This window comes from Ambystoma mexicanum, chromosome 2p (genome assembly GCF_040938575.1).
Source record: "Ambystoma mexicanum isolate Mex_15411 chromosome 2p, UKY_AmexF1_1, whole genome shotgun sequence".
NCBI lineage: Eukaryota > Metazoa > Chordata > Amphibia > Caudata > Ambystomatidae > Ambystoma > Ambystoma mexicanum.
The window spans coordinates 298664520-298689956 of NC_090923.1; the positions used below are offsets into that span (position 1 = coordinate 298664520).

The 25437-nt window shown below is 41.7% G+C and overlaps 1 protein-coding gene across 2 annotated transcripts in view; it reads right to left on the reverse strand.

Moving 5' to 3' along the window:
• Nucleotides 1-25437, reverse strand: part of PHF2 (PHD finger protein 2) — a 732343-nt gene that overhangs the window by 120534 nt on the left and 586372 nt on the right. For both annotated transcript variants that reach the window (XM_069643584.1, XM_069643583.1), the window contains exon 11: nucleotides 12785-12874. In XM_069643584.1, coding sequence (XP_069499685.1) covers nucleotides 12785-12874 — 90 coding nt within the window. The remainder of the gene's footprint in view (nucleotides 1-12784; nucleotides 12875-25437) is intronic.

Below are 25437 nucleotides of genomic sequence, written 5' to 3' on the forward strand. Positions count from 1 at the left end.
ACTTTTCTCATATAGAGTCATGTGCGCTTTCCTTTCTTCATTCTATTCAAACTGATTTTAACATATAGCTCAAGCGAAAACAGTCCATTGTAATTCAATAAAATCCTTTCATGATTTTTGAGCAGGCAGCCTAACAAAGGCAAACTCTTAATAGCAGACGTATCAAATAATTCTTTCGAATTCTTCAGACTGAATCCACAAAAATAGTTTTGATTTTTAAAGCCCAGCTGTACTATGAACTTAAACACAGTTTTTAAATACCAGATCGACTCTTCCACTGGTGTTTGATGAGAAAAGAGTAGCATTGCATACAAAATATAAAGCAAAAATGTGTGTGCATAAGGTTTCATACATAATGGTACTTAAAAACTCTGCGCATTTAGTTCTGTGCATATTGCACACTGTTTTGTTGAGAATAAATCCCCAAAAAATAACAACACATGTTTTCATGAATTCTGCCCCTAAGACAATATTAAAAAAATACACGTATCTTTTGTTTGTTACAAACAAAAACCTTGTATGGTTGGGGGATATACAGACATCATTCATAATCGTGGGCAAAACATTCTGTTGCTAATGAAATGGGCCTTCTTATAACATAGTTCGCAAGTGTTCCAAATCCCGTTTCCTTCACAAGATGGGCAGCCCTGTTAGCTACATCAGTTGACCTGGCCCACACAATAATTAGTAAATATATTATGTGAGCTGAATCAGGGGTGTAGGCACTACATTTGTAGACACAATAACGAATATGGTGGAGGTGAGAGGGAGAAGACATCTGGGCAAAGCAGCCCCGGCTTCCTACACCCCAGTGCAAAATTGTTCCCCACTGTTATAGGCAGGGTATACATCTTGTGACTTGGTTCCATTCTACTGCATCACTACTTACCTTCTTTGCGGGAGTACATGTTGGTTACAGAGGAGTAAAATGAGTTCTCCCTGTTTTCGCCCTGTAGTGTCCTCAAATATCCAGTAAACTCTGCACCTGCATACCACATACTATTGCCTGAGCTGGCCTGGATAATGTGTGCTTGGTGGCACCGGACCAGTTCAGCGTAATGTCCAATGTAGTGTTTAAGTCACCACCCAGTTTTGTTTCCGCCAAGGGATATGAGGCACAGAGCCCAAACAGCCTATCATAAAATGTCAGGTCATCAATGTTGGGGCCATAAATATTTAGTAGGAGGACTTCTTTCCCGTGCAGGATCCAACAGACCGGGACATATCTGCCCTCGGTATCTATCTTGGTATCTAGTAGTGTGAAGTGCAACACGCAATGTATCAAGGTAGAACATCGCTGTGCTCCCCAGTTCGGTGCATAAGCCAGGGCTTGTCGATCTAATACGTGTGTCTCCTACAAGAAAAGGATCTGCGCACCTTTCCTATTAGCATACGCTATGTAGCAAGCCATGATCGGATTACTCAACCCCCTGACATTTCAACTTAGAAACGTAATTTTCGGAGGCGTCCCCAATGTTTAAACCATGAGCTTGTCAACAAGTCCCACCATTGCGGATGACAGGACGTATATAGACCATGCTTCTTCCCATGTGTCTCCAAGTGTGATTTTAACCAACCTATCAACGCTTCGCCCCTCTCCCACCCTCATTGCTCCCCCAAACTGTGCCAGTGCTGGAATCCACCACAACATTAACCAACCCTGAAGAGCACATTGCACTCGCAAGCGGGTTTCTGTTCCTGCACGGAGCAGGCGGACAATTTGTTACACTTAGCCTAGTTTCTGAAATTTAGCCCAACACCGTGGCCGTTTCTAGGATACCGCCTCAACGGGGACCATAAAAAAGTATGTTTAATTATTGTATTGAAACTTGAGGTGTGCCGGAAACAACATGATGTAACAGACATTTCTTTCTCACAAAGCTTTGTTCACGCCGGCGATTGTGCAGCGCTCTTGCTGAACAGCAACTGTGAAGTCATATAAATGTGGATGATTTGGGATTCAGAGTGAAGATCTCTGATTTCTCTGGTCCGCCGCCGGATATGATCCCTGTCTCTATTGTTCATAATGCAGGCAATGATGGGTTGGGGGTAGTCACCAGCTTTAGGTTTGGCCACCAATGCTCGATGGGCTTGCTCAAAAGTGAAATGAGGGGATAGACCAGTGTCACACAGTAGTGTTTCAAGCAGTTCTTCCACTGCTATCTGCATATTGCCATTGAGCGCCTCTTCTGGCAATCCTACAATTCGCAGTTTGTTCCTGTGAAATCTTGATTCCAAGTCGTCGCACTTAGCCTTAACTGTTTTCATATCGTTTGTCAGGGTCGCCATTGTGGAATGCAGAGTCCTGATATCGTCTTCTGCAGTGCTGTTCCTGCACTCAGCCTCTGTAATCCTCTGTGTCTCTTTCTCAAGTGGAGTTCTTATGAAGGTATCAGTTGTGGTGATATCATCGCGCGCTGAACCCTTTTGTCAAGGTGTCAAATATTTGCTTTATACTCAGCAGTTCAGGCACTGCTTGAGGGTAGGTGGATGAGGCTGCGGTGGATGTTGTGGCTTCCATTTCTAAAGTTTTAGGTGCTACCATTGTAAAGGGGTCCATACCCCACCCCACCCTTCATATCTCCAGTCCCCTTCGTTGTAATGCAGGATTAGCTGCAGTGATCCCAGGCACTGGGTCCTATCAAGATCACTGTTGTTGGTAATGGACATGTGTAGTGGTGCCAGCGTTGACTGTCTGCCAGGGGCGCCTGCAGCAAGGGTTTCCGGCACTGTGCAGCCTGCCCATAGACCCTAGCTAGTATCTTGCGAGTCCAGTTTCAAGTTGCACACCTCTGTTTCTATCTGGGACCTGCACTTCGACAGTAGATATGCGGTTGTGTTTGTAAAGTTTAGTGCTCCCCTGTAGCACACCTGGGGGCCGGTGTCCGTGAGTAGATTCCCCACTCTGAGCCCACGTAGTCTCCAGATAATTGTTCAAATGCCGCTGTGTGACCAGCTAGATCCCTTCACCCGTGGTGTCTCTCTCTACACAAACTTAGCAACGTTCTCTTAATTTTCTATGGACCGCAAAATTTGGTTTCTGTTCCTAAACCTGTCCTGGCTTTTTTACAGGAACGTAAAGCCTTAGCTTTACTCCCCTGGCCTTTGGCTAATTTTGTTATGGGGAAACTGATCAGTCCTTTAGGCTATCAAAACTGGTAAACTATGTTTCCCTTTTGGTCCCTTTACCTTTTTGGTAACGTTAATAGTGCACACAGCATCTTTCAATGCAATGCAGTGGAGATACTTTCATCATCATCATCAATAACTATTCAGCCATGAGGCCATCCAAGTAGAAAATTATAACAACAGAAAAAAAAACAATTTCACTGGGTAAGCATTCCTTCCACATTGCTATTAAGGTGACTACAATGACCCCACAACAAAGCTATAGTGCCTCATACTCCAAGGGCCTGTCATCAATGCTGCATCCCAAGCACTTGTGCATGTGTCTTTTCTGTGCTAGCTTGAGCCAAAAGGGTTACCCACAAACCTTTTTCTCAGAGGCAATGTATTGGCACCCGAGAGCACAAGCCAAAGTAGCTCGGTTCCCGGGAGGCAATCAGCATTTTGTGGTGAGTGGGCTCTTATTTTATACCCAATATCCTATTAGCCACTCTTCGCTCCCTGAACTCAATTTGTTTTGAATCTGCGCCACTTTCTCCCTGGATGTTAAGCCTAGTGCATCTTAATATGTTCTCCTGGATTACGGATATACAGCCATGCACAGAGCGAAACCAATTAATGGATTTCCCCGGTTTCAGGTTGATTTCAGGGCAATTTAGACACTGTAGGCCTCATTCAAAGTTTGCCAGTAATTCCGGCAGTAACTCTGCCGGAATAGCGGCAAACAGAATTGCTGTTACCGGTACTGCTGGAAGAACAGGCAGGCGGTAAGGGCGGTAAAGTGACCTCTTCCTTTAATCCTGAATGAGTGGAGCCTTTTTCCAGTCATTCATTCTCACGGGCTCTGTCTTTTGGAACCCTTTCATTTGTATTTTACTGTCCTATGGAGTCTATTTTTCCTCCATTACTCTTAAAGGCATGTTTATTTTACTATTGTAGCACACAGCTCCTTATGGGCAGTGTTGCTGAGGACCCTTAGAATCCTCCTTTGAGGTGCTTTTCTAGAGTAATTAAAGTCTTACTTAGTATCTATCCTAAAACTTTATAGTCTGAGTGATTGGCACATACCACCTTATGTGGAGTGCCAACTGGATACTTAAGGCATCATCATGAATTGGGCGGTATCCCGGCAGTAATACCACAGTGATACTGCCCAATGGTAATAGCACTACCGCAACTCGGTCTGACGCAATGTGCGCCGGATCACGAGTTACAGGGTTTAATAGCGCTACCGCAACTCAGTCTGGTGCAATTTGCGCTGGATCACGAGTTGTGGGGGTGAGGGGGGCGGTAAATCCTCATTCCCCATTGGGTCCATAGGAGCCACCATCCATAGGTTCAATGGGGCTGGGGAGCGCTATTACCACTGGCGGTAATTTTGCCAGTGGCACAACAGCCTGAAAATAGTCATTTTTATCTCCTGCAAAAAGCTGGAGGTAAAAATTCCATTTTCCACCAAACTGGTGGTTTGGCCATACCTTAAATGCAGCAGTAATACCGTTACTGACGCATTTAATGGCTCAGGCCAAACTCGTAATGAGGCCCTTAATATACCCCCTTCTCTCTGCTCCTGTGACTTTTACGTCACATAGAAAATCTCCTAGTTGTGGCTGGTGGTAGTGGACGTGTCCTACCAGCTATTGTGTGATTTTTCTACCAGAGGCTAGGTCCATAGCCTTGGTGGTGCACAATAGGGGCTCCTAAGTACCAACTCAGCGCTCCCTTATTTTTCGCCATTACTAGCGTGGCTCTTCTTTGTCAGCCATTCTTCTCCCATTCTGGGGGGAGGAGACCTGTGTGTGTGTACCTGTGTGTGTGTTGCCTTTAGCGGGATCCCTTGGGTGTCCCCGCCGAGGCTCCAGAGTGTCTGGGCAGGCAGGAAGTGGGAGGTGGTGGGGGCTTCCACCCCCTTGTCCTTTGTCTGCCAGAGTGCCTGAATGGGACCAGCTCCCACTGGGGCTCTGGCTTTCCTGAGCGAACAGCCAAATGCCCCTTTCTTTAAACTGCTGAGCAAGATTGCAGAGAAGTGAGTACTAGAACAGTATAAAAGGTGAGGCTTCTTGAGTGTAAAGCAAGTTGACCACTGGAAGCTAAAGTACCCGAAGAAGGCAACCAGAGACACCTGCAGACCCTTTGCAAATCCGTGAAGCTACCACTGCTACACTGACCCCGTTTTCTGTGCGACAGAGATACTCCTAAGAGGACGACCCCTTCCCTTTGACTGATGGGAACAGCCAATCCCAAGACAAACTTTGTTTTGAGCCATCTCCCCAGGTCCTGTGAGTTTCCAGAGCCAAGAAACCCCAACATCCGGAGACCTTGTGGAAAAGCCAAACTCATCCAAATCTTTGCTGAACCCTCAAGGGCACTCCAGAGATCCGATCCAACTCGCCCAGACCCCCTCAGCAAAGTGTGGTACTGTGAGAAGTGAAGAGGATTGACCAGGTAAATCGTGTCCTTTGCTGGTGCTGCAGAAAAGGTGCCAAATCCACAGAGTGTCCAAAGAAGTTGATGAAAGCCATGCCAGAGGTCCTCCCTCAGGACTGCTGCTGAGAGATCCCGTCCATTGTCCTGCCTTTCGTCATCAGACCAAGGAATGCAGAGGTTGGTTCCAGCACTGCCACATCGAAGAAAATACAGTCACAACGTCTTCTTCAAACCTAAGGTACTGTGGGGAAAAAGGTATTGCTTACCTTGATTCAGGAAGTCACTTCAGAGCGTTGGAGTGCAACCAGGGGTGTCGAGTGAGACCCCCTCTTACCTCTGACTGAAGTTGCTGCTTGTGTCCCTTTAAGTGAGTCCTTAACAGGATCTCCAACGTTAGCTGAATCTTGCTACATTGTAAAGATGTAAAGACTAGAGACTTGAAAGTAGCCACAGGAACATTTCGTATTCTGCTGCTTGTCAAGACTTCGAGCCCTCTCCGAAGTGCCTTTAGCTAGGGTTGGATTTTTGGACTTAAAAGACTTGCTGCGGGAAGAAACTATCTCTAGAACCTTAAGCCTTGCTCGTATAACACTAACCAACGATTTCATTTCTTAAAAGACACTATTTTATATATGTCTGCAGAGTAAATGTCTTAACGTATTTCTGTTAAACTACACAAGTGCGCGTTAATACCGATCCTACAATAAAACTAGCTTTACTGTCAAAAGCTCATACATATGTAACCGTGAGCAATTATGAAATAAGTAGTGATATTTGAAAAGTTTCACTAAGTATTCATAAGTGTTTTGGTTCTAAGTGCTAAGCATTAAAAGTTAATTATTGTGTAGATATAATAAATATATATTTTAATGTACATGTATGTGTAAGTGTTTCCTTGGAATTACATAGTTAACTAGGTTCAGTGTACTTACCTACAGTTCACATCTTCCTCTTAAGATAAGCCTGACTGCTCTACCACACTACCAAGATTCCAGCAGTAGTACTGACTGATACTAAGGGTTGGGGATCTACAAACCACTCTGACCCTGAGCTCGAACCACTTCTGGTGCCTCTGGAAATCCTTTGTTATTCTCACAGTGGATGTAAGTATTGCAGTAGTCACTGCTTCTGCCTAACTTGGAGAGTTCTTCTGTTCGAGTCACAGTGAACTTGTGAATTTGCAATGAGTAAAAGGTCATGAAATACGAATTATTGAACATGCACGAGGAAGGGAATACAGTTTCTCTGTTTTCTCTAGAAAGGTTTGTAGTATTCAATAGCAAGCTAATTACCAAATCGGGAATCCATTGCATCTGTGGTTGTTCAAATGCCGCTGTGTTGCAGCCTGGAAACTGGCTGTAGGCCAGCGTTTCAGGTCTTGCATCTTTTTGTATTGTACGTGATTAGATAATGTGATCACGTATGTCGGCCACCTTGGAATGTGCCGAATGTCCATAACGAAAGGTGGGGGAGCAATCTTGAATGGACTTTGTAGTTGCCACCTACGACCTGGCAATAACAGGACACGTTTCTCAAAAGATAGGCGCCACTTATCATAGGGATTGGACTTATAAAGTTAGGGTATATGTCTTGTGACTTGGTTCCATTCTACTGCATCACTGCATACCTTCTTTTTGTTGAATAAGGTACTCAAAGCATTTCTAAGAACCTAAAGTTGACTGATATGTTTATATCATATAAGAGAATGTTGCGTAATATTATCACTTGCTTGCTTCATTTCCTAGTGTGTGTTTTGGACCTAGAATGAATGCCGTATTTTTGTGCTTACCCGTCTAAATTGAATTATTGTGTGCTTCACCGGGAGGTCTCCTTGTTGACACCTCACCCCACTCTCACTTTCTCTCTCCTGAGAATAGCCTTGACTGCTCTCCACGTTTACCTTGATTGTGTTTGATTATCCTCCCAGAGTTCCCCTGTTCACTATAACTAGTGTGGCCTCCTAAAATCTGTTCACCAGGCCAGATTCTAGAAATCGACCTCAACAGGCTCTAGCTTTTGACATATCACAGCTATCACAGGTTTTACTAAACACCCACGTGATAATATTTCAGTGAATGATTGGTTTGGCCATCTTGCTGTAATCTCTGCCAGCAAGAAATATAGTGCGATGAACAAGAATACCCAATGACCTGGATTACCTCTACTGGATATGGAGTTACTAGAAAAAAGAACTATGTACGTGCAGTAATTGACATCCATGAAGGCACCCAGACCACACAGTGTTCTAGGTGAACTATATAAAACTAAGTTATCACCAAGGACACCTTTATTAACTAATGTCTTGGATAGCATTTAACTGAACTAGAGTGTCACTTTTTTTTAAAGGTCAGAATAATTGATGCTAGCTGCCATGAAGTTGGCAAAATTCTTAATCTTCCAAGTTCACTGCAGTTAGCATCAATTACTCTAAAATAGTGCTGCTATTGCTTAGTGACATATCACTAAAGTGATTGGGTACATTTCTATTCTCTATATTGGGTGATGTAAAAAAGGTTCTTTCTGATTATCCATTACTACTACAAAGCAACAGCTAAATATGTCAATACGTAATTAACGAAATAATACAATCCAATGTAAAAGCTTTTTTACCATTAATGTGCTTAAAAGGAGATAATGATAACTATTTAGAATTGTACATGCCTCCTGGCCAAGAAAGCATATTTCCCAAATGCGCTTTGGGAAATGAACACTTTCAGCTAATATTAGTAGTTGCAATGTTGTGAGTTGGAAGAGAAAATGAAAGAAAGGAGAAGCAATACTGGTGCCACTCAAGACCTTAACCTTGTTGCACGCAGCTCCTCAAGCCTGGTCTCACAGAATCAGGGTGTAGGTCATGCCACATGTGGCCATTGCAAATTCCAAGCATGACTCCCGAGCTGTTGCAAGAACTGAATTGAGAATCAGTAGGTCAAGAAAGTTAAGAAGTGGCAGCCCCTCACAATGGGAGCATATGCATTGTAAATGATGACTATACTTGCCTTCTGAGGCACAATAGGACAATAACTCACCACATAGGACACATTTTGCCACATGTAAATCTTCACTAGGATGTATATACTAGGTATTTTTCTACCATAGCATGGCTTCACTCGAATATCAAGGCAGCCACCTTTTCACGATATGATTAGTAACTAAACTAGGCTTTTGTCTGCTTGATTAATAATTGGTATTTTAATAATAAAGGTTTATGGTGATGTATGTATTAATGTTGTGACTTCCTGAGATGGGAGGGGATTATGGAACATTTTCAGAAAACAGATCCTTACAGACACCAAGGAGATTGCAGAGTCGTTGATAAGGTGGAATTCTGCCCCTGATTATGATTATGGCATTAGTTGTATTTTAGAATACTGGATGTTTGACCACTCCAACAAATCCCAAGTCTCACAAATCAAACCCATAAACTTTCATCCACACAAAGACGGTGCCAGGTGCCATATTACTGCATTCAGTAACAGCAAATTCATTTGGCAGTCCTACCATAAGTAATTCCACCAAACCCGTAATACGCTCTTTTGTCTGTGTTAGCCCGGTGCTGTCCATGTTGGACTCTAGTGGCCACTAGCCTGAGCTCACCTTTACCCATTATACCGCCAACACCGGATTGCCCTTAGATGCATAAGACTGGCATGCACCTACACCTGTGATATTGGGGAAAATTCATTTTGCACCACTCATAACCGCCTCCAAGAATGTTACGTTATGTTATCCCGAATGCTCTCATAGCACTTACTACAACACCTCTAAGTCTTGTTATTTTACTAGTCTCATTTCCTTTTCATGCTCATACCCCTGGCAAACTTTCTTTGACCCTTCCATCCATTCTGGCTCTCCCCACCACTATCAGCTAATATCTCTCCCTCCTATTTTTCATCTAAAATCTCTAAGATCTATTAGACCCTCACCGCCCTTCTCTCCTTCTTCCTTCTCCTTACCCTCTATCAACTCCTCCCTATCCCACCTTTGTTCCTTCTCCCAAACACACCCAATAAGTGGTCTTCCATTCCTTGGAAAGACAACCTATCTTGCTCCTTAGTGGACCCCTTTGCTCGACAAACTATTAATGAAATAGCACCCATAACCTGCTTCTATCTCTTCTTCCTCTTCAGCAGCTACCTCACTAATGGGATTGTGCAAACTCATTACTAAGAAGCCACTGTCCTACCTAATCTCAAGTAACCCTTTGTAGACTGGGATAGTCATGCCAACTACCTTACATCTCACCCACTACTTCTAGGACTGGCGGTTTTCAAAAAGATCAAGTAACTTGAAGCACCCCTACAATCCCAACAAGCACCCCTCATGGGATGAACATGCAGACTACAAATACACGTGTAATGTTATGTTACGTTACCATCTGAGTTTGGCAGTCATCACCCCACTAAAACAGTCTTGGCACAGAGTTCTGATGTAACCCCTCTTTCTGGGGATAACCCTCATGGCTCCGTCATTGGCCCTCTAGACCCTCCCCTCTTAAAGCTCATTTTGTCCTTTAGTATTTCCTATTGCCTCTTTGCTGATGACCCTCAGATCTTTTCATTTCCTGCCCTCACCCTGTACCGCTCCAGTGGGATCTAAGAAAGGACGTTGGCCAGCCATCACTGGTTGTCAATTCCCTTCTTCATGCTTAACCCCTCTAATACAAATGTCATCTTTCTGCCTGCCCTGAATACCCCAGATATGTTCCCAAAGTATTGTCCTTTCTCCCCTGATCGCCTAACATCCTCCCTTAAGGCTTAAAATCTTGGAGTCCTCTTTGACCGTGATCTAATACTCCAAAGGTTGATCACCTCTACCTCCTCAACTGTTGTGATCAACCCATTGATTCTCACCTACCATTTCAGTAAAACTATCCTCTCCACTCAGGTACATAGTCATGTTGATTACTGCCACATCCTTGTAATGGTCACTCCCCTCTAACATTTTGGTCCCCTTCAAAAAAATACTGAACTTTGCAGCTTGTACTCGTTTTGGCCTCCCTCTATAAATTTCCCCTAAAGGTCTACAGTTGTCTTCCTGGGTTAGCCCTCACCCCACCTAACTGCCGCTATTTCCCACCACTCCCAACTTCGCAACCACAATTCTAGCACCCATGTCCTACCCCTCTACTATCATCGTCTGTCTCATTGTCTACTTCACACTTCCTATTGTTCGATTGTTCGACAACAGCTAGTGGAGTGCCCGGACTCCTGTATGTAACCATGTATCTGTTTCTTGTCGAAACATTTTGACCAAATAAATACAAAAATATAAATATGAACGCTGTTATAGATACTTGTTGCAGAACGGTGATAATTGTTAAGCAATGGGATAGTTAAAAAAAAGACATGTATGATCTTGTTTTTAAAATGTACACACTTGATAAGTAATAAGAAAATACTGTGAAAAGGTAATACATGATAGCGTGACAGAGTCTTCATTACAATTGAGTGTGGGCAAGGGGTCATGATCACATATGCTGTTTAGGACAGTTTAAAATAACCCTTTAGCTTAAGGGGAAGTATCTTAACGCCAAACAGTATACTTTATGAAAACAAGAGTGTGCCAGACATTACATCATCTGAAAAAGCATTGTTGTTCTCCTAGTAAGCAGCAATCACAGAATATTCTAAGATTTGTAGGCTTATATAAACAAGCTCCAGTCCTTGAATATGTGAATAAAGTGTTGTATGGCGGGAGGAAAACAAAATGTTTGGCCAACAATCTTCTTTCCAGGTGATATAATGACTGGATACTGGGCCATGGCACAAACAAGTGACATCTATTTATGACATACATGCCAAAAGTCATGTCAGATCACCCCTTGTGCTGTCATTTGGGATTACAGGTCTGGTAATGTCACTTCATGTGATGTCATTAGATGCCAATGGCATGTGTAAAAATGATGTATGTGCTTCATTTGGGTGATTTTTTTTATCATCTTCAATTAGATTCCCTCCTGGAATGTGCCACTTGGTCACTGTAGAAATACCGGGATTCTTCCCCAAATGTTGAACAAGGTTTCAATACAAATACTCTTAGTGGAGGTTGATTGACCCATAGGAAAAGGGTGAATGTGATACCATTTTGTATACAAAGTGAAAAAGGGACCAAAGTAATGTTATCCAGTTTCTCAGGAAGTTGAGAGGCTGAGTTGGTGCACGTGGTTTCATTTTCTAACATGACAACTGCTCACCGATTTCTGGAGCAGATCAGCAAAACCACTGAGCTATTTTCTGTAGATGTTTGGGGATCGGCTGAATTGAGGAGGTGCGTTTTGAGTAAATGTAGCTTTTTTAGTGTGCCATACATTTCCCCTATATACTCTCAGCAAATTTAGTTTGGTGTATTGCCATTAATGCATATAGCTTAATTTATTTATGAGGACGTTTGGATGAAGATAAGCCACAACATATCAGCTCTTTAACCGAAGCGTCTAATACAACGTTTGCGCACGGTCAACACACTCCTTTCCTCCTTGAGGGGCTTGATTGGATGTGTTTGTGTGGGGAAGGTTTTGTGTGTGTATCCTGTGTTTGTACCGATGTGTTTTATGTGCGTGAGAGAGAAAGAGAGTGTGTGTGTGTGTGTGTGTGTGTGTATGTGTGTATTTCATGGGAAGGGTCACATGACCAGTAACAAGTACTGTGTGTTTTACTGCTGTCTTATTGCTTAAGAAGTGGAGATAAACACTACTGCCTTGAAAGGCTAAGGGTCTTTGCATTTACTTGAATTAACAGCCACTCTAGAGGAAATATGGGAAGACTGCAAGCAACTGTGTCACATACAACATTGCAAGACATATCATGGTTTCCCAACAGTCCAGGAAATGAGCTTCACTGGAAGTAATAACGGCTATGTCCCACGGGTGCGAGCGCCATGATCCTCTGGACCAAGCTTCTGTTATAGAGAGAAGCAACACAGCTCACCTGTGAGCAGCCTCTTGAATGAGTACACCTCAGGGTGCACTCAACCACACACAAACATTCAAAATAATGTAATATATGGTTACTTTTAGTATTAAGTAATGGCTATATTTGGGGCAATGTGTGCATTTGTAAAGTGGGCTTTTCACATAGTCACATATTTCTGATCTCTCCAGTCCATCTAAAAGGCAAATCTGTTTAATAAATTCATCATACGCAGTCAAAGTACGTACACGTTGGCGCATAACTTTGAAGGACCATCAATGACTCCATGACCAAATGAACACTGTAAATTAGGCACAAACCTCGGTTAATCGAATTTCTTTGGCAAAGTCCTTGATAAGTTGGGTAGGTTTAAAATGTTCAGGGAGCTCATCTTCGTGATCGTACAAAGCCTAAAAAGTAATACAAAAATGATTTTCATAAGAACGAAATCAAGTAATATGTAAATTCAACCCTGCAACCTAATTAAATATTTAAACGGAGAAAACATTTTCCAGCAGGGTTTTCTGAAAGCTATATAGAAACATGGAGACATTATCCCTTGTGAAATGAAGAGACATGTTGCAGGCCACTTCATAAAAGTGATATTGTTTAACGCAAAAAACATTTAGCAAACACTTCACTTAAATTGAGTGACGGTAGGCATGTTCTGACCTTTTTCAGAACTAGTGAACACAAACACATGATATGCAGTCCTATAAAACGACCTTTTGAACATGGCATACAATAAATGATCGTGTATTTATAGAACCTAATAGCATTTATATTTACTGTAAACAAAAAAATGGATAGACAAAATGTATAAAGCATCATGCAGGTTTTGGAATTGCCACGGGCTCTCTATTTAGGTCTGTCTTTAGCCTAGAAGAGCCTGGCTAGCTTGGCACAAACAGCTACCAGAAGTTACTTTTATGTCCAGAGGCCAACTGGTGCCATACACATACGTCTGTGGCATTAAGTGTGCCCTTGGGAATGTGCAGAAAGATACATGAGCACACATGTAGAAGTAATTTAAAGCATAATGAGTCATAATGGACAAAAGGTTATAGTGTGCATCCCATGTGAAAGTTAGATATGTGGCTCACTAAGTACCAGATCCTTGTTACAAAGCATTAGCTCCTTCTCAGTGGGTGGTGCCTGATAGTTGCTACTTTTAGTTCCTGTTCAACAAAATCTTATTTCTCTGATCAAGCTATTAGGAAACTGACTCACATACGTGACTAATTTGAGACACTTAACAACATGCTAACAATTTATGTACGATCCGATGCTCCCTACAATTCTACCATTATGGCATTCTCATACAAATATGCCTTTCTGAATACAACATCCTGGCATTATTTTTGGGAAAATATTGATCAGAGTAAAAAAAATCTAACTCGTTTCTGATACTTTACTTTATTTTTATTTTATTTTTTATTTATTTTTTATATTTTTTTAATTTAATTTCGACTCAAAACAGCATGGAGTAAAAAAAATAGGCATGATTACTTACCGGTTACATCTCTACTCCTCTTTTTTTCAAAGTTTTAATTATGTTTGACAAATTGTCATCCAGTACTGGAAATGCCTTGACACACTGGATCCTAGGCCTCAACTACCTCAACCAATAATGGTGCAAATTCTGCAGAGCCTTAAGCTGCATCTTGAACACGACTGGTGCACGCTTGATTACATAAGCCATGTTGGTACCTGCTCCAGCCTAGTATAGACCTCTAGTGTCTGCATGGGCTGAGCAATATGTGTGCACTTCCGGAGAGCTGCTGCCACTATTAGATTGTGTGCCAGCAACTTCTGGTTTTTGCATGTGGCTAGGTAGCCCTGAGGAAAGGAAAGGGGGTTCGTTTTGAGACTATCGGTAAGACTAGAGGCCAAAAGCTGAAGGCTGGGATCCGGTGTTCGGCCACACAAACAGAGCAGCAGTTTGCACAGCTATTATAAGCATATGCATGGAGCATAACTTGGCTACTTTGGGAAGGGGCCCAGCATGTTCCATATGAGGCCGGTCAGAGAAATATTATGCGATGAAGGACAAACTGTCACAATGAACGTGAGGTGACGATCAAACAATTCCACATAGCCATGCCATTTGGTAAATCAGATGTGATCATGTTGCCCCTTCTGTAGCGCGATGGTATAACCTAGGAGAGAAATTGGTGTAAATAGGGCATTCATCTTTATTTGAACTTGTTCAGCCATTATGTCAAACGGTGTCCTGGTGGATGCATGGCCAATGATTAGAAGATTGGTTTGGCAGTTTATTGCGATATGACGGGACAAAACAAATTGACTTCTCGGGCAGCGTATAATCAATATCCTAAACGGAATCAAACTTAACGTGCAATACAGGTATTGTCAAATGAATACAGTACAAAAAAGCAGATTGATTACTGAGGGATACCATTATTTGTCGAAAGGCATGCCATCCTAAGGGCTCATAATGACTAAAAATGTTCACTACATAAACTTAAATAAACTAACATAAAATCACCCCAAGTTAGAATATATATATATATATATGTGTGTGACTGTGCATATAACATATATATTATAGTGGGGTGGTCGTCGCACTGAGTATCGAGATACGTAAGAAACTTGAAAAAGGAATTGCTAATAACATTTGACTCGCATGACGGATATGGCTGAAAACGTGCAAACAAAATGATTGGCACAGCCCGCCCTCCTGCTCCCCCAGACTGGAAATAATGGGAAAGATCCATTAAAAAATGAAAAGGTTGTTAAGAAAGATAAAAAGAACGCTGTTTCGACCTACTCCCCATTCATTTTCCTATAGAGAAAAAAAGTAACATTTCTGCTAGTCGAACAGCAAAAACTACTCGATGGAATTGGACCAGGTAGAATACAACTTGGGCACTAATCAGTGACTCGATTTCTGGGGCGGGCCAGGGGTTTTTGTGTCCAGTAGTTTTTAAAATATTTGACAGAGAAGGGGGTGCCCCCTTCTCCCAAAATTAAAGCTATATCTCCCATGGTGCATTGCATGACAGAGGCTTTTCAGAAATGAAAACCTAGCATTTATTTCTTTTTTGCTTGATGTGAGGGATAGCCGTGGTTATTATGGGAATAACCATGGCTAGCCGTAAACGGAAAGCGGAAAAAATGCCATTTGAAATTGGGGCATGGGTGGGGGGACTGTGGACCAAGTTCAGAGCTCAAACCATTTGTCATAGCTGGTGATCTAAGCAGATTCCACAAGCCTCAGAAATATATATATTCACTGAAAAAACTTTAGTTAAGGTGAGCAGCTGTGAAGGGCGGTTAAAACAGGTCAGCCACTCCAGTGCCTGGTCCTTTATGTTATGCCGAAGGTATCATGTAGCTGTTTAATGAGGATAGAATGGTTGAACGTGTCAAGGCCAGAGGAGATATCAAGGAGCACTATCCTCAAATCAATTACGATCATACATATCATATACACTTCAATTATATATTATAAATACAATATACTCCCACTATAGTACCTATAATAACAATACACATATCACCATAGTGTATGTGGCCAGTGGCCAGATTCATGGGGGAACCGGCCATGCCGCCAAGAATCTGGCCACTGGCCACAACCACCACAATAGAATTAAACCATATAACATGTATGTACAATACACCTTCAAATAAGACTCACCCAGACCCCAACACCCCCCAATACCCATAAAGTCTGCGGACAGAAAAATGAACTGCAGACACTACAGCTGCTGCACTGCTTTTTGTCACCTATAAAAATAGCTGTATATCAACTATATTCCACTCCCTGACCCTTTTCAAGCCCTCTTCCGTCCACAAAATAAGCCCAAATCTATTTTCTAGAGGACTTTTTCTCACATGATGTCCGCGGAAGAAGGAAGTGATCCGCCCATCCAATATGGCGACTGTTTCTAAAATTATGACACAACTCACGTTTTCAATCAACATGCACCTCTCTGCAAAGTTTGGGGACCATTCATCGAATGCCACCAAAGTTATAAACTGCCCAAAAAGTACTCTTTCTAAGTTAAGCAATTTAGCCAATTATATTTTTACCATTCATTATATGAACATTTCTCATAAGCAAATATCACCTTTTCTTATTTTGAAAGAAATAGCAAACACACTTGAGTGGCTAGAAGAAAACTTACCCAAAGAAGTAATGAGTGAAGATGAAATCTCCAACGGTAAACAATACATCTTTCAATATAAACAAATAATGTAATTTATGAGGAGCTTATTTAAATAATGTCTTCTTTTCTTACAGTACATGAAGAAACTACACCACAGATTAACTATGCAGAATCCCAAAAATCAGAAATACAATCCCAAACCCCAACTGTACAGAATGAAATAATGTTCTGGTCTTCAAAATTGGATAAACTTAGCAATCACTTATGTTAAAAATCCTTTTATTACAAATGTTGATTAACACTGTCCTACTTGTACCCATCTCCCTTACCCCAGCAATAACCCCAATCAAATTCACAAATCATAAATCAAAGACACGTTGATGAAACCTCTCTCCCTCCATCCCCAGATGATGACTTAATTGAAATTACAAACCCTCCCATATATGTTTCCTATTCTAACACCCCATCCCTTTCATAAATAAATGTATGTTTTCTACTATGAATATCTTGTTGGTTATTATGTAATAAATACATATTTATTTCTTTAAAACCCCAATCAATAGACCAGAGACATTTTGAGGAGTTTAAGAATGGCATCTGTCATGGCCATCCCACCTTCCCAGGGGCCTGGACAGGGGAACAGGCGCAATGATGTAGAGGTGGATGACCAGGAAGAGGAAGATGAGGTAAAGGAAATTCCAACCATCAGCACCCAGAGAGAGTCATGGGTGTGGTGGTTCTTTAAGACCTCGAAGTGTGTACCAAAAGCTTTCTCGACACCGATCTACAGGGGGAGCAGTTTGAGTCCTTTCGAGGCTGCGATCAAGGAGCACAAGAAACACTGCCACCAACCTTAGATTTAAAGCATGCCCAACATCTTCCACTGTCCACCTGCACCTCCATATATGTGGGTGGTGCCCCTTACATCCTCGACTCTCTGACCAAAAAAAACAAATCCCCCAAAAACATAAAAGCCATAAGAACCAAAAAATGCTCACTTTAGGACCCACCTTTCACAGTTAAAAAACAGAAATAAAAATAAAAATTACAGGAACATTTGCAGTCTGCATAGTCCACGGACAGTACGATAGTCTGTGGACATCTGGAAAATTCCAGGCATGGGATGGGGGCATTAAAATCAATTAAGCTGTGTTTTGTTAAAAAATGGTGGCTCTTAAAAGAACCTTTTTAAAAAAAAGAAATTGGGGGATTTATATATTGAACTAACAAATGTTCTACTGAATTTAAATATTTTTTCAAACTGTCACAAAAACTGCTTCTATTTATTTTCTGTTTTTATTTTTTATTTACTACAACTACTGCAAAAATACTTCATGACATATTTCATGAGTTCACAAAAACTGTTTTCGTGCATTTTGGATATTCAAAAGAAAAATCTGATTTCTGACAGTCAAATGCACTCCATCTACTCGAAAAATACTTATGCCATCCAACTTGATGTTTTCATTGTCAAAAGGTGCCATTCCTAAAGCATATAAACAACCGCTTACACCTTTATTAGCATGCTGTCAAGCTTCTTCCATTTGCGGACAAAAAACATATCCTTTGGGACAAACTGCAAAGATCCTGCAGTCACATAGCCCAACTGTTGCCTCCACAATGCACAATAATAATATCTGGACGTTTAAAGTGAGTCATAAGCTCAAAGAATGGTAACAAAGTTACCCAGTTTAAGCCACAATCGCATACCACAAAACTTCCACTTCACCCAATCGAATAGTAGCAGAGATGCCACGAGATTCAGGATAAACCTTTAATTAATGGATCCAAGAATCCCCCACCATCCACGCTCTCTGCTTCTTCATAGCCATAGCCATCTTCACTACACACAACAAAGAAAACACTTCCAACCCTGTACTCCTGTACACTTCAACTCCTCCAAACCCACAACACCAGATTGGCTAGTCCCCCAATGTCCTCTTTCCATGCCAGACCTCCTTAAAAGACAGCGATGGCACGTGTGGGTCCGCGGACTAGCGTGGTGTCCGTGGACTCGGCGGCACCTGCACAGATTTTATTCACCTATAACATCAGCTCCCCCACCCTTTCCAGACCCTCTTTCAGCCACAAACTAATCCTAAATATGTTTTCTAGATGTTTCCCCGCTGCACTGTCCGCAGGCTTTAGGTGCTGTCCGCGGACCCAACATGACAACCATTTCTAAAAATCTGACGCAACTCACGTTTTCAAACAACCTATCAGCATGTGTGTTTGGTGTCCTTGGACACCAAGACGCCCTCCGATTCGTGCATAGGTGTCAGCGGACCCTGAATCAGGAAGGGAGTCTGCGGACCAGACCCAGATATCACTAATTTATTTTAACCTGGATTTTGACAATTTTTTAAAAAACTACTGGGAGGATGTACAACAAATGGTGAACAGCATGCTTTCGGGATCAAGCCACTGCTCCTCGCGCATGTTTGGTGAAAATCCATCCAGCGGTTTGGGCTGTAGGTACGAGCCAAATTTGTTTTTATTGTGTCTATGAGGATTTCAAACATTTTGGGACCCCCCATATAACATTGCAACCCCTTGGATGAAACCAAACCAAACTCCAGGAAGTCATCTTGTGGGGTCCATATACTTTTTATGTAAGGTTTGGTGAGGACTCGTCAAGGGGGGCCAAAGTTATAAGCCGCCCAAACAGTGCTCTTTCTAAGAGTTGAGTAACAACCATAACTACAGTGCTGCTACCGCAGAATTAGTGCAGTCCATCTGTTGTGGGACTACACAAGACTTCTCTTGGTATTAGGTAACCCACCTTTTAATATAGGGCCATACTACACAATTTGGTAGTGTGACTGAGCAGCCAGGCTTATCTTAAGAGGGGTAATGTGAGCTGTACAGCTGTGCAAGGAAATCAGTCTACATAAGTATCCAATTAAACAGAATCTCAAAGCAGAATCCTTCCATACTGCACTCAAAGACATGAACTTTACTCAAATAGTGAATGCTCCCACCCATAACAAGGGTCGAACACTTGACTGGGTACTTACACTTAACACCAAAGTCACTATCGAGTCGATTGTACCTCTTGGCTGGACTGACCCTTACTGCTTCAACTTTACCCTCATTAACAATTAGAGAAGTGCCCCCAAGACCACAACAATGGACACGTTTGAAACAAGAAACACAAGAAAGCTCACAGCTGACAACCTATCCCCTCGTCTTAATGACACCCTGGTCCCATACTGTTGTAAGTGACAACCCATGTCTTCTTGCTAATATTTACCACGAGTGCCTCACTACTACCATTGATGCAGTAGCACCCATTATGACTAAAACACGACATGCTGACAAAAGAACAAGATTTTGGTTCAATGACGAATTAGTTGCGCTTAGGCAGACTAAAAGATCCCTTGAACATATCCACAAGAAATCTCATACTATTGACTCTGCCAATGCATTCACAGCTGCCAATAAAATATATAAAGCAGCAATCATCTCACATAAAGCTAATGCATATAACACCCACATTAATAATGCCACCTAGAATACTAAGGAGCTATTTACCATCCTTAGAGAATTGGAAAACCCTACCCAAACCACAACACCTGCCAATGCCAGTAAAGACTGGTGCACCACTATCCAAAACGAGTTTGTCTCTAAAATTAAACTACTACAAAAGAAAATTCTCACAAAAAGAAAAATCCTAGCAGATAAAAATATCCCTGACCCCTCCCTCAATCCAGCCAGTGACTACATGAATATGCTATTCAATTTTATGCCAGTAACTCAAGACGTAGTGCGAGATACCATCTCTAAACTCAAAGCGTCCAACTGTAAGGGGGATAATTTCCCTGCACACTTAGTCAAACTATGTGCCCCTACTCTCACTCCTATCATTACTAATTTCGTAAATGCATCATTTAACACAAATACGGTTCCAGCAAGCATAAAAGAAGCATCAGTGACCCCACTTCTGAAAAAGCCATTATTGGACTCAACAATCCCCACCAACTACCGGCCAATAACCACGGTTCCATTTCTGCTCAAGATCATAGATAAAAAAGCATACCCCCAAATTCAAGCTTATCTAGAACAAAACCAGCTCCTGTGTGCTAGGCAATCAGGATTTAGACCTAACCATAGTACCGAAACAGCACTCCTCGATTTGAAAATCCAAATGGACACCATCAAGGACACAGGTAAACTTTGTATACTACTGCTGTTAGACCTATCGGCAGCATTCAATCTAGTGGACCACGATAAACTATGTGCTACACTATCGAATGGCTTCAGGTTCTCAAAAGACGCCACCCTTTGGGTTAAATCTTTTCTAGCTGAGTGTTTGTCTAGAGTATCCATTGGCAAAGAGGCTGCCAATAGCATCCCATTCCACATTGGGGTACCACAAGGGTCTCGTCTCTCGCCTACTCTATATAATGCGTACACAAAGCTTCTGTTCTTGGCGTTGGACGCTATGGGTGTCATCTACACCAATTTCGCAGATGAAACCCAGATTCTCATACCGATCACAGGGAACTATAACCATGATACATTGATCATTAACAAAATCTGATGGCGCTGAACAGTCTATGCCTCAATCGAGAGAAAACAGAGATTCTCATTGTGGGCTACCAACCTAAAATCAACGCTCTCCACCCTGACTATACATCAATTAATATTGATGGCACTCTGATTCCAGTTTCAAAAACTTTAGGAGTCTATCTAGACACCAGCCTAACCATGACAAAACAAGTAAATGCACTATTTTCATCCACCTACACTTCTAAACGAATAGCCCTAATTGTCATGGTCCGGCTTCACTGAATTCCACAGGAGCTGATGCTGGCCCCACAGACCCTCACCAGGAGTTCACCTCTCAACCCTTAAGTATAAACTGAGCTGAGAACCCCAAGAAAGGGAAATTTGGAGGAAATAACAACGGAGACACTGCAGCCCTGCAACCTTCTGGTAGGCTCTGGTATCTGTAGTAAACAAATACACTTGGTTACTTATATGTTAATATAAACTTCTTTTCTAATATTATTCTAAAACAAACTAACTTCTTTACCTCTTAAACCTCAGTAAAAGACTTCGAGGCTAATTATCTGTGTGGAATATCTTGTAAATTATTATCTTGCTTTGTGCATATAGTTTCAAGCCATTCAAGTCTCTTTAGAATCCTAAAGTAATGACCCTTGCAAGCACCTTACAGACTTAGATATTCTTCTTGCTTTTTAAGTTCATTTAACTCTATGAAGTCTAATGCTTCTGTGGGATCCATATCAGCTCAGGTGGAAACAATTATCGTGGACCTTTCATCCTGTCAGGGTCCGGCTTGACTGAATTCCACAGGAGCTGATGCTGGCCCCACAGACCCTCACCAGGAGTTCACCTCTCAACCCTTAAGTATAAGCTGAGCTGAGAACCCCAAGAAAGGGAAAGGGGAATTTGGAGAAAATAACAACGGAGACACTGCAGCCCTGCAACCTTCTGGTAGGCTCTGGTATCTGTAGTAAACAAATACACTTGGTTACTTATATGTTAATATAAACTTCTTTTCTAATATTATTTCTAAAACAAACTACTTCTTTACCACTTGAACCTCAGTAAAAGGCTTAGAGGCTAATTATCTTTGTGGAATATCTTGTAAATTATTATCTTGCTTTGTGCATATAGTTTCAAGCCATTCAAGTCTCTTTAGAATCCTAAAGTAATGACCCTTGCAAGCACCTTACAGACTTAGATATTCTTCTTGCTTTTTAAGTTCATTTAACTCTATGAAGTTTGAGTTTTAAATGCTTTTGTAAAATGCAGTCTTTCTCTGAATTATTGAATTTCATTTGCATAAAGTTACATTAAAAAGAAACTCATTAACTTTCTTGAATGCTGCTTTCCTTCTGCGTGTGAATCATTTTCTTTTTTACACATAAAAACGTATAGATTCTTTCTTGACAAGCGTGTGCGATAAACATGTGAAATCACCAGACGTGAAGAATTGTCCTCGCGCTAAAAAACAACTTGCGCTAGTTAAAATGGACTCGCGCTCTATCGCTACCGAACACACGCGGTTATACGAAACGTAAATCACGTAAAAATAGTACACGCATTCAAAACAACTTGCGCTTAGTTAAAAATGGACTCGCGCTCTATCGCAACCCAACACGCGCTTTATCACGCAACGTCTCTCACGTTAAAGTTGTGCACGCACTAAAATCCACTCGTGCATTTCATTTGGACACGTGCTCCATCGCTCTGAATACCCACGCGCTCTCATAAAAACGCCAACGACGTAACGCGAACTCGCGCACGCGTTAATCAGTCTTGAAATACATTACACATAGTTAACAACTTTAAACTTGAGCGGACAGTCTTCAAACTTGTTTCCTTATAGTAACTTAACTGTAAAATGTCTTTTTTTCTCAGTAAACTTTAAAACTTGTTAACTCTAAGTTTTCTTATGAAAAATGAAAGTTCACTGTGAAAATCTTAAAGCCTTTAAAAAGAACAATCCCACCTGATGTCTTTTTGTTCACTCTGGCTCAACAAACAATTTTCTTACTTCTTTGGTAAATCTTCTGAACTCTGAAAGCCCTTATTTAAGGAGCTTAACTAATGTACAACCAGCCACTGAATTTCTATGGATGAAAGGCAGTTTAGAATCTTGCTCACCTCACAAGAATCAAACCCATTGTCCTTTCCACCAACATATCATTGTTCCTTTAACCAATCAGATTAAGTTTCTTTCTCTCCATCTTGACTTGGGCAAGCACAATGTTAATTCTATGTACAAACTCTTTCTGACTACTACTCAGCCAATTCTATGTACATACTCTTTCTGATTACTAATCCAGCCAGCCCTGACACTAAGTCGGCAGTGTCTCATGCTCACAAACTGCAGTACCCTAGCCAGGGCACTGATATTATCAAAGGTGGATTACTGCTATGTACTTCTACTAGGTACCTCAAATGCTAACTTAGGCAAACTACAACTCATGAAAAACCAAGCGTTACGAGCAGCCCTAGGGCTTAAAGAAAAGTCTGATCACATCTCTGACATCAGGAGGGAGACCCACTGGCTACCCATCAAGGGCAGAATTATTTTCAAATCACTGTGTATCGCCCACAAATGTCTCACCAAAAAAGCACCCTCGTACATCAACAACTCAATAAGTAAAAGAGAATCCAGTAGAACAGTAGAACACTCAGATCTAATGAAAATTTGCTCCTGGTGGTCCTGCGCTACAAAAGCTCTAGAGCGGAAGGAAGTAGCTTCCAGTCATGGCCCCTAATCACTGGAACTCACTTCCTTTAAATATCAAACAGGAAGACTCCTTCAAGAGTTTCAAAAAATGACTAAAAACTTGGTTGTTTAACCAATTTTAGTAATAGGATAACTAGATATCCATAATCAGCCACCCTCCACCAACTAGAAACCATCACCTTTATCCGTATACAAGTAACCTGACCTATGTAACTTAAACAATGTTTCCTCCTCATTATGTTAGATTGTAATTGTATAATTCATGCATGTACTTTGAATGTTGTCGAAATTTAACTAAGATGTCTGTAACTACGCTGTGATACCTCACACTTACACACTTAAAGTTATATAATAAATTATTTATTTATACACAAAGATATTTAAAGCATTCTTTAATAAGCAGTAATTAGCTATAACATTAATCCCAAGGTAGGATTCAATTCACAAAGTAAAAAAAAATAAAGCAGGTGAGTAATTCATTCATGTGTTACACATGTTCCAACAACCAGAGGTGATGTCATTTGAGGTCAGTATCGCATTTATATTGTATCACCTTTGCAGTATTGCGTTTTTAAGGAAGGAAAGGATAGGGTTATATCAGAACAGACTGATAGGTTATAAGAACAGTTAGATTCTCCCAAAGGGATGCAGGCCCTGCCAAAGCCAATAGTTTCAGAAGGAGGCCTTTAGGGATCCCGGACAGACAAAGTCAATGGACAAAGTCAAAGCTTTGATGCTCTTCTTCTTAGAAATATGTTCTTAAATAGTCAATGTTCTTAAGGAAAATTACAGCAAATCAAGAGTCGTCACCTTTGGAAAGCACAAGCTGTAAGGCAAATGCAGGCAAGTTGAGGTCAGCTTCATGTAGGGTTAAATCACACTCCCAAAGATAGGAAGCACCCCAAATGTCAAAAGGATAAAGCACCCCCACAGTACCTCTGAAATGAAGAATGTGTTCCAGTTGGTTGCCTTCACGATGCAATGCAGCTGACCTTTGTTCCTGGTCCTTGGTCGTGGTGATGAAAGGGAGGATGTTTGGTGGGCTCCTGCAGCAGCACTCGAGAGAGGTACCCGGCAGCAATGGATTTTCATTGATTCTGCGGCTCTTTGTGGTTTTGGTGCCTTTTTCTCAGCGCCAACGAAGAACGAAATGCTCTGGTTAGGATTGCCTTGATCCCTCAGTCCTGCACTCTGGTGAGGGGACACTGGATGTGGATTCCCTGCTTCTGTAGGGTCCTCTGGATGCCCCAGAAGATCTGTCCAGATTCAGACTTCAGAAAACAATGCACTCACAAGTGGTCAAGATACCCCGGGTATTGGGCTTCTCCAGCCTTGGAAAGTTGCAGCAAGTCAGGGATTGAGCCAAAAGTTTGTCTCGAGGCTAGTTTATCCCACCAGCCTAAGGGAGGAAGTCGTTCTTTACGGGTGTTTCCTGTCGATTCAAAAGTGGGGTCAGCAGCACAGCTGCAGAGCTACACTGGGCACTTTGCGGTCCAGGAAGGTGCTGCTGGTATCTTCTCTCATTTTCGGCTTCGGATGTTGTTCTCCAGTGGTCGCTCTGCTCTTAGACCCAAAAACCTCGCTTTTTATGCAAGTTCCCATTCAGTCA